Below are 15,223 nucleotides of genomic sequence, written 5' to 3'. Positions count from 1 at the left end.
ATCAGAAGCTCTGCTTTTTGAAGAAAACAGCAAGCAGAGCAGAAATGGTGGGGTTGTTTTTTGTGTGTGCCAGACTGCTTCTCTGTCACTGATACTGACCCACAAACACAGCCAAGTTTAGTTCAGCCCCAGGCTTCAATAGGAAGATACAGAGCCAGATAAACAATCCCTCAAATGATGACCTGGGGTAATTATCTGCCTCATCACGCTTCCAATTTCTGGTGCGTTTATAGGTGTAATACTTGTAAACATTTATCTAAAACCAGATTATTTTTTTCCCTACTTCTGATTTGAATTCCTAAAAAATCTTCTGTTTCCTCCCTCGCTCTAAAACAGGAAGTAGAACTGTGGTTGTCTTCCGCTCGTCTTGTTTATTGGAACCCGCCTTCCTGTTTTCAGATTCATCCTGATAAAAGCAGAAAGTCCCCAGCTGAAAGCTCCAAATGCACACTCACAAACAGGCACCCTCCCTCTGTCCTGTCCCTCTCTTTCTGTCTCTCTACGTCTTTCTCATTGTCTCTGTGTCCTGAGACATTCCCGTCACCAACAACATTTCTACACATTCCAGCTGTGGTGTGAGATGGCACATGTGTGTGGGTGAGTGTGTTTAAATACCCCAAACTGATTGATTAACCTAAACTGATTGCAGTCAGGATCAAAGAGTCAGATGTCAAAGTGTGAGCAAGTAGGATGGCTTCACATGCATGTGTGTGTAGATGTGTGTATGTAGACTGAGTGCAGTGCCAAGTGTGCACCCAAGCCAAGAAAGTATGCAGGTCAGTGTGTAGGGAATGCCAGGAATGTCCGAGTAATTCAAACTCTCTTCTGGTACCAGAGGCAAGAAGTACCTGGACATATTTTTTTATACCAAAAGTGGGGAAAAAATTATGTGTGGTGGCCCAACAGAGCACTTTTTTTTATTCTCCTTATTAAATAAGAAGCCCCAAATCCAATTGTGGTCCTGACATCTCGTCAGCATCAACCCTCCTCCTCACCCTGGCCCTCTTGAACTCAACGATCCTCCCCATCTGAGGGCATGTGGTAAAATTACACACACTGTGTTCCCAAACACCTGCACTAAAAACAAGATTCCACTGACCTCCCAGCTGTTCTCACATGAGCTACAGCCCCTGAATCCAGTTCCCAGGCTTCAGTAAGCCTTTCATTTGATATCACAACATATCTGCCCCCTATTCCCTCCCTTCTTCCCTCCCTCCCCTCCCTGTCTGGCTTGCTTTTTCACGGCAGCCTGTTTTCACTCAGCAGCTTTGACAAAGACTGGTGAAATAATTACAGCTGGGCCTAAACTCAGCGAGTGTTTGTCTCAAGTAATCTCCACCAAACCCATGAGTGCGGCCCGTGTCATAGGAAGAGGAGGAAGAGGTCGATTGTTCTGAAATTGAGAGGCCAATGACATCATTTAAAAGAGCTCTGTTCAATGCTCAAGGTAAATAGGTAGCAAAGTAAACTTACGATGCGTCAACTTTTAGACACAAGCACATCGTATTCCTCCCCTGATACATCCTTTTATGTCATTTTACAGCTTTCTGTCACACACAGGTACATTTATTAGATTAAAAGAATACATACTATTTCTATGTCTTTTCAGGCCAGATCTGAGCTAAAACATTCAGCCAGTTTGAGCCAGGATGTCTTTTGTGACTGCAAGGGGACAGCAGGAAGACTGCTCGGGGTTCAGAGGAAGTGAAGGGAGGGAGGAAAGAAATGAGGGAATGTGAGCAAAAGGAGAGCAACAAACTGTAAGTCAGTGCCAAACTATTTGGGAAAATAACAGTATAAACAAAGAAATAGCTGGTTACTATTTGGATTTGAATAATAATAATAATAATAATAATAATAATAATAGAAAAGACATCTATCAGCTCTGTGTTTGAAGATATATCCAGAAGATGCCTCATCGCAGGAGAGGTCACTGGAAGATGAGGTTGCTGTAATTGGCAGTGACAGTTGCGGATGACTTATCGGGGAAGTGTGGCATGTAAATCACCGTCTTGCTACCACAAATTCGCCCTGAAGTACTAAGAGCCACTCCGGGGGAGAGGGCCAGGGTGCAGGGAGCAGCTCCGCGGGCAAGCAAGGGAAGCATGGACACACAGAGATATTTACATACAGTCAGACAGACTTCCTGGCATTGTCAGCTTGAGAGCGTTGATGTCAGATCCACTCCTTCCTGTGCAGGAGGGAGAACGCCATGTGATGACAATGGGCCCAAAACAGGACAAAGAGGAAATGTTTAAATTTAGGCCTCTTCTTCCACCATCTCCTCTTTCGCAGCTATGGAGCTCTGGAGCTGTTTAGTTTAGTGAATTCCTTCAGTTCCCCCCCCCTCTCTCTCTCCCAGTGCTCCCTCTCCCCATTGTGTCATTTCAATAGAAGGATTTTCACATTCAGTGCAAATCCCAAAGGAGTATTAGCTACTGAGACCAGAGTTCAGTCAATCACTTGTTTTCACTGATGTTCCTTTTAGAAATTATAAGTGCTTTTTTTTTTTCCAATAAATCCATCCAACAAATGGATAGAAAAGAACTCCAAGTGGCCCAGAAGAAAAATGATTTGCAGCAGCTTTTGGGGGAAAATGAATGGAAATGTGAACTGAATGGGTTTAAAGACAGTAAATATAATGCAAAAAAAAGCTGTAATTAATTTGTGACTTCATTAAGATAATGGGATATATTATAATGTATTGTTAAGCATGGGGGAGTATACGTCTGAGTGTGTGTGTGTGTGTGTGTGTGTGTGTGTGTGTGTGTGTGTGTGTGTGTGTGTGTGTGTGTGTGTGTGTGTGTGTAGGATGTGTTAGCGTGTGTTTCTCTGTCTGCGTGAGAGCTTTATCACAAACCAGAGTGTCGGCGTCTGCAGACACGTACAGGGCAAGAGTTCACCTCCCCGTCTGCTTTCGGGGAGTTTCTCCAACTTCGATGAAAGCTGACAAAGTTTTTACAAGAGTAAAAACCAAACACATTGCTTTGGAGTCGCTGTCCACCACACAACGTCCGTCTGTCTCCAGCCCCGCAGGACAGAAGTTGGGACAGCGGTGGCGTCTGAGCCGGGCGGTGTTTAACAACAGGCGATGTCCTGCTTCTAACTGGAGCTTTCCTTACGGGTAAGTCGGCGACTTTAACACTTCACTTCATTTTAAGGTTACTTTTTGAGTGGAGTTTTCGTATTATTAACTGAATAGCTTGTGGAGTTTTGGGAGTTATAAAACTTTTCGGTATCCTGTCATTTTCTAGAAGACGCGTCATTTCACCGTTTAAACCGCGTCTCTTCATAAACGCAACGTTTCTGTTGGAGGATTAAAAGCTCCTACAGACTAAAAACAGGAGAACGTTTATTTTAAATGAGGATTGTGTCACAAAAACAGAAAAAAATCAAGCAAATCTACCTTAATGTGGAGTTATGGCACCATAACTAGAAAAAACATTTTAACCTGATACTTATCTTATTTAGGTCCATGTATTTCTGCCGCCTGCTGGGACACTTTCCCTGTCTTTCTTAGCCCATATAATGAATCATCTAGGCTTCATTTTAAGACTTACATTTAATTTGAGGGTAGTGCTTTTGAAATGGTAAGAATGGTTTTAGGGATTACAACTCTCTCATAGCTCCCTCTTTTTTTTTTTCTTAAACGTAACTAGGCTGATTAACCATAAATGAAATGTTAATTTTCTTTTACAGTTTGTTTAGAATCCTTTGTGACTGCCAGAAGTCTGGAGCCCACAAAACAGCATCAAAAGAATGGGTTTCCTCCTTTGTGATGCTTTGCCAGGTCCTTCCTGCAGCTCCCTTCAGCTGCTGTTTGGTACTTTTTGCCCTCAGTTTTCTATGTCAGAAGGTGAAATTGCAGCTCCACTGGGCTAAAATCAGATGGCTTGTTCCACTGGAGAATATTCCACTGCTTTAGCTAAGAAAAAAACTTACCAGCTGCTCTGGCAGTGTTTTTTGTCCAGCTGCATACTGAGACGTTCCATCTAGTCAGTTTAAGAGACTGTCTCTGCTTACACACCAAAAGTCCTCCTGGCGACTCTGTCATCTGTCACACCATCAGTAAACGGTTAGAGGAAGCTCTGTTTGGCCATGTCATCGGACCTGCTGCATCTTGTTTTACAAATGTATTCGTGTGTTTTAAATCATGTTATTCTGATGCAGTTTGATATGAGTTTCATTTGTCCAAAGAAACAAATCAACAACAGTATAACTAGTTTGTATTTAATGTTGCTTTTTTAATCCAAAGGTAATCTATGTTTGTCTGGTAAACTTTTAAACTTTGCTCATTTAATTTTATTAAATCTTTCCTTTATTGCAGATTTGAAAAAAATGGATGGATGGATGGATGGATGGATGGATGGATGGATAGATAGATAGATAGATAGATAGATAGATAGATAGATAGATAGATATGTACACTTGTATGGCCAATCTTAATCTTGCTGCTGTTATCCTTGTGGATTTGTTTGTTTTTAACGTCAATTCACTTGCATTGAAAGTTCATCTGATGATATAGCCTGTTTTTGAGAGCACTCAGACACTTCTAAATACAAATTCTACACTTTTACATACTCAAATGAAGAGGAAATAGTGAAATAATATCCCACACTTGTCAACAAAACAGCTTTTGTGTAACTCGTTTTGGTTACCTGTGTTGGATAGCTGGAGTCTCGCTCCAGTTCTTGCTTATACTGAGTCTGAAGTTGAAGTAAAACATGCTTGCAACTTGAATAAGTAGCTATATTAACACTTTTATGTCAATGTCCAGACAGTTTCTGGCATGCTAGTGTGTGCAGTTTAGCATTTTAAGGAGGCTGAAGTCTTCTACAGTATTCTAAAGAGGTTATCAGTAAAAAAGCTAAAAAAAATGTGACATTCTATTAAAGCACCAGTGTAATTGAAACACGTCTCTGTATCTGATCTCATGTAACAACATTGATGTATGCCGCAGGCATCAATTATACAACATGCCTAAATATATTAAAGAGATTACTAAACAAGGGCAATTAGCATGTGGTATGGTAACACTCTCTAAGCGTCTTCCTCCTCACGAATAGCTTATCTAAGCTGTGTGATGATGTCACAGCTGGAGCAGGTCTGAAATAACCAGACATCTCTGTAGTGAGTGTTTCCATGACAACACAGCCTCCTGGTTTAAATGGTGGATGGGGACTGTGTCTCAAATAATTACTTTGGATAACATGTACCAAATATGAGGGGGAAGGGGCTGTGGGTGCAAACTGGAAGTACAAAAGTCCTTCTCTGAAAATCACAAGCAATATCTGAGGCTGCCATTGTGTTTGAAAGCCTGAATGTCTTTAAATGCCTGTTTATCTTTAACATTAGAGCTCCAGTGTAGATAAAGCAGAGTTTAGAGATTTAAACTCTTTTCATTTCATCATCCATGGCATTAAACATTCTTTAATTGATTTAATGTCAAACTTCTGAAAACAAATGTGGTTGTGTTCCTCCAGGTGTTTGAGAAAAGGCCTAAACATGGTATCCCTTGGAGCTGATAGCTGACGCCGTAGAATGAGAGAGGATGGAACAGACAGACAGTCCTGCCCCTGACAGCAACAACCCTAATGGGTTTGTCAACCGAGTGTTTAATGTTTCTCTGGATGTGGAGAATGAGACAAGCAGTGTTTATATTCAGGAGACTGGGCCGGGGCCTTCAGAGGGGCAAGGAGAGACCCAGGCTGCCCCTTCTCAGACCCCTGTCAAGGACAGACTGGAGGTCAGCCGGAGACCTCGTGCCACAGGAGGCATCTGGAAGATCTTGAACCGAAAAAGAGCTGTCTCAGAACTGGAGAGGAGACCTCACTCCATGATTTTGCCCGGGGAGGTTTCCATCCCTAAACTCTCCTTCGCTGACAAAGTTCGCTCTTTTAAGAAGCTAAAATCCCCAGCTGTGTTCAGAGGGAAGACTGGGAAACTGTCCACTGCTAAGTTTACCAGTTCCTTGGTGGATGAGGAGTCTTTCTGCCGTGATTTTGGCACTCCTCAGCAGATCAGCAGGGGCACGCTTAAAAACCGCGGCAAGAGGCATTCATATGCCGGCTGTACGGCCGAATTTGATTGCTCCTTTGAAGACATTGACCTCTCCTCTCAGATTGATGGCAATCAACCAGTTGTAACGGGAGAGACTGTTACCCAGAATGGTTGTAAACCCGCTGACAGAGTTTCTTACAGTAAAAGAAGCAACAACAACTCAAGCAACTGCAACAGAATCACTGCAGGCTGTGAGGAACCCAGCATCAGGACTAACCCAAGGACCAACCACAGTGGAGGAAGGAGACATAAAGATGTGTGGAGTTATCTGAGAAGGATTTCTCTCCTGGGGAAGACCAATCCTGTCTACGCAGAGAGGAGTTTTGATTCTGAACTTCACTCTCTTGACAAAACCATGGACTCAGACTATGGTTCTGTCGACTTTGAGAGTGTCAGAGACTTTCAGCCGCCACCCCAGAAACACTCGGACACTAAGGGAACATTTGGTGGTCTCTTCAAATTTTTCAACAGTGTAGCAGAATCAGCCAGAAAATGGCGAACAACATCACGCTCCTTCTCTCCTCCAGAGGGGGAAAAGACTCCCATGAGCTCCCCACGGGCCACACAACGCACAGTAGACAACGTTCACAGTGTGTCTCTGACTCTCCACAATGACGGACATCCAAAATCAGAGCTTGCCCCATCGTTACCACTCACCCCTAAACCCTCGCACTCTAATGGCTTTGACAGTGAGATTCAAGCACCTGGGACAGATGGACGATCCCCTCATGTTGTCCTGAGGGCCTTCAGAGCTTGTCCAGGACCCCGAGCTGTTAATGGCCTTCACAATTCATCGTTGGACAGAGAGACAAACCACAAATCCACAGCCATTGTAGAAAACCATATTCCTCATTCAGGACCAAACGCAGAGGCAAAAATAGAAGCAGAGGTTGACAGGGATCAACCGAACTGTCTCTATCAGGAGGGAAAGGTAAAGGGACAGACAGGAAATGTGCAGGATTCCAGGGGTGATCCACTTGACTCCCGGCAGATGCAGGAAGTGATTGTCCAATCACAACAAGGTGATAAAGAGAGCACAACCAATAGTGTTCCACCATCAGATTCCACAGAAGAAATATTTAAGGTACGTTACTTTGCACAGCAGATATTCTGCTTTCATTTCCTGCTAATTGATGTTAATAAATGCATTTTCCATTTCTTTTTAAGGGGACAGTATATCCATGTAAAATCTGTTGCACATTTATGACATAACATTCCATCGCAGGCTTTTCCCACATTATTAACATTACCAGAGGCATGTGTCATGTAATTACAGCTCAAGTGCTCGAAAGATCATTTATGCATCTGCTTTTAACCATGGTAATTCTTTTGCTTCTTTAAAAGTCATCAACAGCAAACTAGAATGTAGGTGGTACCAGAGCTGTTACTCATTTCTCCCTGGTACGGTTATAGGCAGTGGGTGTGGATTTCAAAGCACCACTTTGTGAGGACATGATTTGGACACCAAGTCTGTTGTTGTCCTTTTGCCCCATCTGTTGGACAAAAGAGGAAATAGTAATTACAAAAGTACACAACACCACAGTGTAAGAGTTTGTCCTTTCCTGCTTAGCCAGCCCTTTGCAGCCCGCAAGGAAACCCTAGATTTCCCATAGAGGCAGCTGTGTGTAAGTGCGGCAGCCCCTGTAGGTCTGTGATGTCAGCGCCTCATGACAGCAGCCTTCCCTTTCTCACTCCAGTGGAAGAATTAGTCATCTCCCTCCTAGTCATACCAACGAGTCAGGACATGTTAGCCCCAGCTCCGTTTGACTAAATGAGATATGACAACTCAATACTCAGCACACTTTCACAGGGGTTTTATTATGTAAAGGCTTTCAGAGAATTTGTTTTGGAAATGGTGCTAATCTTTAGTCCCACAATAATTTATCAGGGTTCTGCAGTTGGTTCATATTTTTAGAGGATCAAAGAAATAAAAGAAAAGGGATCATATGTGGAAATGAAGGGGAAAAACAAGCATAACACATCTTTACTTTAAGAAGAGGCGTTAAAGTTAAACAAACCACACTGTGTGTATCACATAAGAAGAGAAAAGGTGACTTAACTTAGTGTTATCTAGTTTTTAACCTTAAAATGTATTTTGCAGATTAAGAAAACATAAAATAACAAATTGCTTGAGGACTCTTCCAGCAGACAGCATAGTCACACAAATACTTTTTAGGCTTTTGACGCTTAAATTGGGTGTAAAGTTTATCATTTTTACCTATTTCTACTGTTTACCCTTGTTGGACACCATAAATAGCAACAAGGGAGAGGACCTACATTTAGATAAACCCACAGAAAATGATCATCCAGTCAGGAATGAAAAAAATGCAGTCCTTGTAAATGTAAAGTTGTCCAATTCAAACATACCACTGTATAGCGGTATTAGTCATATTTTTTATTAACTTTGTCCTGTAGGTCATGAAACGACAGAAATGCTCAGATAGTGCAGTGGTATTCCAGAGTGATATCTCCTTGTCCTCATACACAATCTTTGGTTGAGTGATGCTGTGTTTCTCCCTCTGACTCAGTCTAGTTTGTTTTGGCCTGTCATCAAGATAAGTTATAGAATTAACATTGGTCTCATTCATAATCCTCTTTTATAATCCACCAAGTGTTTAAAAATTAAATCCGCCTGTGTCTTATGCTTAATTTAAGTACCAACAGGCTTGCCACTTAGTTATCTACTTATGCATTGCAATTAGGAGCACGGGCTTTAGCTGCTAGAGTCTGTTACAAAGAAATATGAGATATATTTTGCCAAATCTACAGAGATATTCTTCCTAATTCCCTACACAACTAATGCATTGTTGCACTTTTATCTGGGCCAAACTGCTGAGTATCTTTGCCAATCACAGCTGTGTGAGCAGATTGCCAGCCAGACAGGCTGCAGTTTAAGACAGCCGGGTCCAGCCATTCCCCACTCTAGCACAGAGAAGACCTCTGTGTCGCACAAGCGGCTACGACCCCGTCCTCGCCCGGCCTCGGCCGTGCTGGACCTGTGGAGGCCCAATCCAGATCGAGAGCTCTACACCCATTATAGTGAGGTCGGCTCACTGTCCCGACTGAGACGCAGGCCTGCTCCCACCATGCAACTCTCTCCAGGGCAGAGACGGATGGCTGCACGCTCCAGGCCTTGCTCTGTCATAGAGAGCAGCATTGCTAAAGAGACGCAGTCGACGGAGTTGCACCACAGAGTAAGACTTGAACAAATAACACAAGCATTCATGAATAGATTTACTAAAAATGGGCACATGGGGCACAAGTAAATGTACATATATATATATATATATATATATATATATATATATATATATATATATATATATATATATATATATATATATATATATGCATTCAGAACACAAATATATCTTCACCTTACTGCTTGGAAACATGAAAGTAGGATGGCCAAGTCTCACTAGTAGCCTCCACTGATAAATATAGGCTCAGGCCATAATGAATCAAACACACACTCCAGACTTTGAAGGGCAGTCCAGTACTAACCCAGTATTTATATACCACTCACTGTTAGCTGCAACAATGCCTGCATGCTCTGCCTCATTTAGAGTCTCGTATTTCTGGATGCTGCTCTTCCCTCCATTCACTCCCCCCTATTTTTCTTTTCCTCCATCTCACCCCTTCTTTCTTTGTGGCTTCTCATTCCCCCCCTCCCTCACATTCAGTCTCTCTCTGTGGCCAATTTTCTGCCTCATCGCTCCCATAAGCTTTACCTCTCATTGCCCTAACTCAGAGTCAGTTCATTTTAACCTGAGAGAACGCCTGGTTGGCATGATGTATAGTCTCTCAAGGTTTCGCTGCGGGCCACGCACACCGGCCCGTGCACCAGAATAGAATTGCTGGATGTGAAATAGCTAAAAAATAAGAAAAGGGGACAAGGAAGTAAGGAAGACTTCTTTTCATGTGAAGGGCAGAGTAGTCTCTGTGTGTGTGGAACTGGAATATATGAGATGTCCTAACTACTCAGTGCCCTCTAGGCCTTGTCTCGCCCTCCGGGTGTGTCACCGCTAGAGCCCCCGCACAGGGCATCTCTACAACGGTGTCGCTCCTTGCCACTCCCCCCCAGCATGCTCACTGCCTTGGCACTGCTCCTTCCTCAATCAGGTATAAATTATGTTCTTCTTTGCATAAATATGTCAATTATGGGGTAATGTATGTTTTTTAAATTGTTCAGCTGATTGCCTGTGTGTTCCTGTCTAGTAGCCATGGGTCAGTCGTCATCGTCGGTGCGTCTGCGGTCTGGAGGCTCCGGGAGCTGCAGGAGGAGACGGTTGTTAAGACCTGGCTCAGAACCACTACAGGTCAACGTTGTGAGTCTAACATTCCCCTCAAACACAAGCATATAACTACAGCAAATATAAGAGCATGTCATGTTAGAGAACTGAGTAGGAGTTATAACTGATAGATGACTGATACTGGCAGCGATACTAGCAAGGCATGGGTGGCTGTTGATAATGAAGGAACTGATCCATGAAGAAGGTGGCCATGTGGATTAATGCCATGCCTCTTGGGTCACAATTCAGCCTGAGTCCAGCAGCTGAAACTTCAGATTTGTTGTTCCATCTGATGAGTGCATATGCAGGCAAGAAGATTGACCTTCAGCGCAGAAAGAGAAGTCACATTAGATGAAATCTACATACAGTACCTGCTGTGCTCTTGTAGCCATCGACCAGACTGTGTCGTTCTCAGTTGTGTAAAATTAGCTGCAGAGTATGTTGGAGTAGTAGTACGCAGGAAGTAAAACCAGGCGTTTCAGAGTCGATTCTTTGATGTGCAAGTGGCCTCAGGGGGACTCCGTTGGAAGGAGATGCAAAGCTTTTTTTAAAATATCCCTGACAGGATAGGGAACATTTCTGGGGTTGTGTCCAGCTTCTATATCTGCAGCACCTGACTGCACATATCTCACACTGTTTCAGTATTTTTTCATGGATTCTTTTCTTGCAGATTTATTCCAAGTGCAAATTATTACTTACCATTCATACTTACTTATAAGTGAATAACATTGTTAAAAAAAATGTGCATATTTACTTCATTCAAAATCAGAAGAACATAATCATACATAGTTTAAATGGATTCGAAAGGTATTTTCTTTATTTATTTTCTAAATAATTAACTGTTGAATCTGTAACTGTATCGGTACACAGCTTCACAAAGAAATGTATAATCAGGTCACATTTTCTGCAGCAGACTCGCATACAAACTCTAGTATTTATAGTCGGTGAGGCTGTAAATATATGATGTACAATAAGCAGCCTGTTGTCATAACAGTGATGCTGCTTGCAGAGTTACGAGCCCACACTGTAGCTTTCATAGCTGGCAAGCTTTCTGGATGGGAAATTAAGCAAACTAAATCCTTCAGGAAATGAGACTGCTGCGCTTCAGCTTTGATTAGAACTTTTTCTCGCCGATCCAAATGGTATTTGTGAACCACCACACGTTGTTGCTATGACACTTGGCTGGCTCCCGTTCAGCTTCTTGCTTCTATCTTTAGGCAGCCTTTTTAGGCATGAGCTAAATCGAGAAAGTGTGTGGGTGAAAGAGAGAAAAAGGGGTGGGAGAGAAAAGAAGAGAGATGCTCCCATTGTCATGGCTCTCCCCTGAGGTAGGGAACATGGGCACGTAGCACTGGAAATGTCCTGTGTGTATGTGTGAATGGCGAGGGACGTTCAAATGCTGAGACTGAGATCAGATAAGAATAATATTTATGTGAAGTCAAATGAAATAATTCAGCATCAGCAGCAAAAACATTGTATTTATTTGCTCTCAGTGGGATGGCAACATTACAAGATAACATGGCATATGGGTAAAAAAAAAAACCTCTGTCTCATAAGGCTGTCATGGTTGGATTTGCTGTTTGTGATCCAGCGTAGTGTATGTTACAGTCGTCCTGTTCTGATGACGACTGGAGCCTAGAGGCCTCAGGCAGAGAGAAAGCATTCTCACTGCAGTGGATTAACTGCTAATGCTGACGCCTCCTTTCTCCCTTTCATTTAAATGGATTTCTTCCCCCCGTCCCTCTCCTCTGGTCTCCCTTTCTTTTCCTCTCCTCTCATCTCTCCATTCCTGTCCTGCACAGAGTTCCTCTCTCTTTCCCCGTTTTTCCCTTTGTCTCTTCATCCATCTGCCCCATGCTTTAACCCCAGCAGACTACGGCAATAGCAGTCTTTAGTTCCTATGCAGATGATGCTATGTGTTACTAATGCTGTGCCTGAAGCTCTGCTGTCAACTTTTCAGAAGAGGCGGAGGGGGGGGATCTTATTAAGAGAGTCATGCAGATTAAGAGTTTCAACAGAAATCTTATATGATTAAGTTTGGACCAAACCTAGGACTTTTCTGGTTGTAATCATATTATGCAATGGTATCTATTTAATATGAATGTACTGTATGAGTCAGCATGCAGCAGCTCAATGACCAAAAAGGGCTCCTGGTGCACATACTTCCACACATTCAGCAGCCGCAGCAGCAGCAGCAGCAGCTGATGTGTTATAATAGTTAATTTAACAGCGTACACCTGGATTCTGTTTGGATGATACACCCGCTAAATAACAGTCTGATACACACATTTCACATGGCCTTATGGTGCATTCTGAATGAATCTGTCAGGACGTATGAGTCATTGCATTGACAACTTCATTATTTGGTGAGGAATGAATAGCTGCAGCCTGTGATATCTCTGTCTAACACACTGCATCTCGTTTCACCCTGGGCTTTATTTTAGAGAAGCCATGGGAATGGGTCTTTCTGGAAATAGCTATGTGCATGCACGGTTTGCACTATGAACCACAAACGACCTAGAATCCTTCATCAGTGTTCATTCAGCATTGTTCACCTGCCAACAAGCCAACAGCTAGTGCTGTTTCAGAGTATGTGGCGACTTCTGATAAATATGCCCTTCACTGAATCCGAGCTGAATCAGAGCTTCTCTGGGCTGATTCTTCCAAAGAATGGCTTTCTCTTTGCATGTTGTTGTTGATAGTGTGTATGTGCCTCTGTGCTTACGTTTGTGTGGAGTGTAATCCTGTGTGTGCTAGGTAGGGAGAAAGATAGGCTGGGGGCCTTTTTCTCTTATGTAACTGCAGAGAAAGATTCCTTTGCTTCCTACAAAAGGCGTTTTCACTTTTCAGATTGCCTGTATGTTTCCTGGAACTGCTCCTCTGGAGAGGCACTGGTGCTTCCAGTTTTCCCTTTTATACTGTGTATTTTGTCAGATCATGCAGCACTGTGCATGCATAGACTTGTGTTTTGTGCAGCTCATCAGGGCCAGTATATCTTTCTTTCCATCAATGACTTAAAGTATGCCTCTTCTGCCACAGTAGGACAGTTAAACAGTAATATTACAACACGTAGTATTTTTTATGTATCCCGAGACTCTTTAATATGTTGGATGAATGACAGGTTATTTATGGGAATGTAGATTTTGGGTTAGAGAAACTGCTTAGTGAAATGTGCTTGAGTTTTCCTTGCACAGAAGTATGAATATTTCCTTCAAATAATTGATGAATCTTTATGTTTTTCATTTATTTTTCCAAAATTTTGGATTTTCTTTTGACTCTAAACAACGATCAACAATATATTTAAAACCACAAACAGGTCAAATTTGTTTCACTGCAAATCTTGTTGGGAAATTCTGCATTCATTTACATAGTTTCCACTTTCACACATGCAACATGTATAAACTTTACAGACTAGTTGCACGCCACACACACAGCAACAGCTCTCTCCACAGCCTTTAGTGGAAAACGATGGGGTGTGCAAGAGGTGATTACGCTACGTGAGATGTGCTGATCAGGCTATTCTAATTTTGAAAATGTGTTTTTATGGCTCATTTTGTGTTGTTTTTTTACTTGCAATAACATTCTCCAAAGACTCAGACTTGCCAGCATAAACCTTGTTTAAATAGAAAGTGGTCCAGAAATACATTCCTGGGACATTTTCTGCCCAGTCCACACCTACGATACACAGCTTGCAAATAAACATATGGGTTGTAAATAAACATATTCATTGCTGGGTTTATTATAAATAATAACTAGTATTTAATTTAAGCGTGACTGAAGAACACTTGTAAACTTAATGCCCAAAATTTGAAGCTTAGCCGCGTCTTCCTGAATCTCTCTTCTGCAAAAGCAGAATAAAAATTCTCTCCTCTGTTAAGAAAGTTGGAAAGAATTGACAAGCTCGATCTGTCTCTCAGTTTGAGTAATTTTCTGTGTAGAGAGATGATTAGTAAGCACGCTCTGTCCTGTAATGCAGCCATTTTCAACACTTTTATGAGCTCAGAACAAATGTACCGACAGTGAATCATCAGATGGTCAACAGGTTTGTTTTTTTATTAATAACTGGGGCTTGGAGAGGGTTACTAAAGCACTCTATTTTTGTACTACTCTATACAGTTGTCTGATCTCACTAACTACTCTGTTCAACTTTTGCCGTCTGAATAAAATGAAAAACTCCATCTCTGGTCCCTTTACCCTGCCATGAAATAATGAGACAGAAGCTAAGTGTCTGTACAGTTTTCTGCTAGTTAGGGTGTATCCTGCAGGCCTCTGTGAACGATGGGCTAGATTTTTCTGGCAGCTGCCACTTCTTGTGTGCATTATTTAGCTTAACTTTCTCCCTCTGACCTCCCTGCTACACCACATGCAGCATCAGAGAGAACCCTCCACCACATACGCGCATTACGCAACCCCTTGCTCTTTGTACATATTCCTCATTCGCTCTTTCCGTGCACCTCCCTTTCTTTCTGACCTAAGAGCACAACATCCGCCTGTTTTCTGCTCTTCTCAGATCAGCTTTCCTCCCATCCCACTGCTTTCCTTTTCTTTTCTTTTTTTTTAATGTTCCCTCACCTTGTCCACCCTCCCTTCATTCGTTTCTCCCTGCAGGCATGTGAAAACACCTGCCTCCTGCAGCCCACTGTGTGTGTGTGTGTGTGCGCTTCTGTTTTCTTCCATGCTTGTAAACATTCATATATTTTAAGGAGCTTGTTAGTGATTTTATAAAGGACGGCACAACATCAGATAGACCCTGTGAAGTCTTTGATGGGAGGAGCTGACCCATCAACAAATCCTAAGGTGCTGAGCAAAACACAGAACCTCTGTCTCACTTCATTTCTGTTTTTGTGCTTTATTTGTGGCTGATATGAACT

At 42.4% G+C, this 15,223-nt stretch overlaps 1 protein-coding gene across 2 annotated transcripts in view; it reads left to right on the top strand.

The window, feature by feature from the left end:
* Positions 1-6,871: 6,871 nt before the first annotated feature.
* LOC306763622 (rho guanine nucleotide exchange factor 9) overlaps positions 6,872-15,223 on the top strand; it is a 43,803-nt gene continuing 35,451 nt past the window's right edge. For both annotated transcript variants that reach the window (XM_079250479.1, XM_079250480.1), the window contains exons 1-3: positions 6,872-7,144; positions 10,056-10,182; positions 10,282-10,388. In XM_079250479.1, coding sequence (XP_079106605.1) covers positions 7,052-7,144; positions 10,056-10,182; positions 10,282-10,388 — 327 coding nt within the window. In that variant the 5' untranslated portion in view covers positions 6,872-7,051. The remainder of the gene's footprint in view (positions 7,145-10,055; positions 10,183-10,281; positions 10,389-15,223) is intronic.

This window comes from Telmatherina bonti (assembly GCF_933228915.1).
Source record: "Telmatherina bonti genome assembly, chromosome: 12".
In the NCBI taxonomy this organism is placed as follows: Eukaryota; Metazoa; Chordata; class Actinopteri; order Atheriniformes; family Telmatherinidae; genus Telmatherina; species Telmatherina bonti.
The sequence above is the reverse complement of the archived record's forward strand: the minus strand, read 5'-3'. Positions and strand labels throughout refer to the sequence as shown.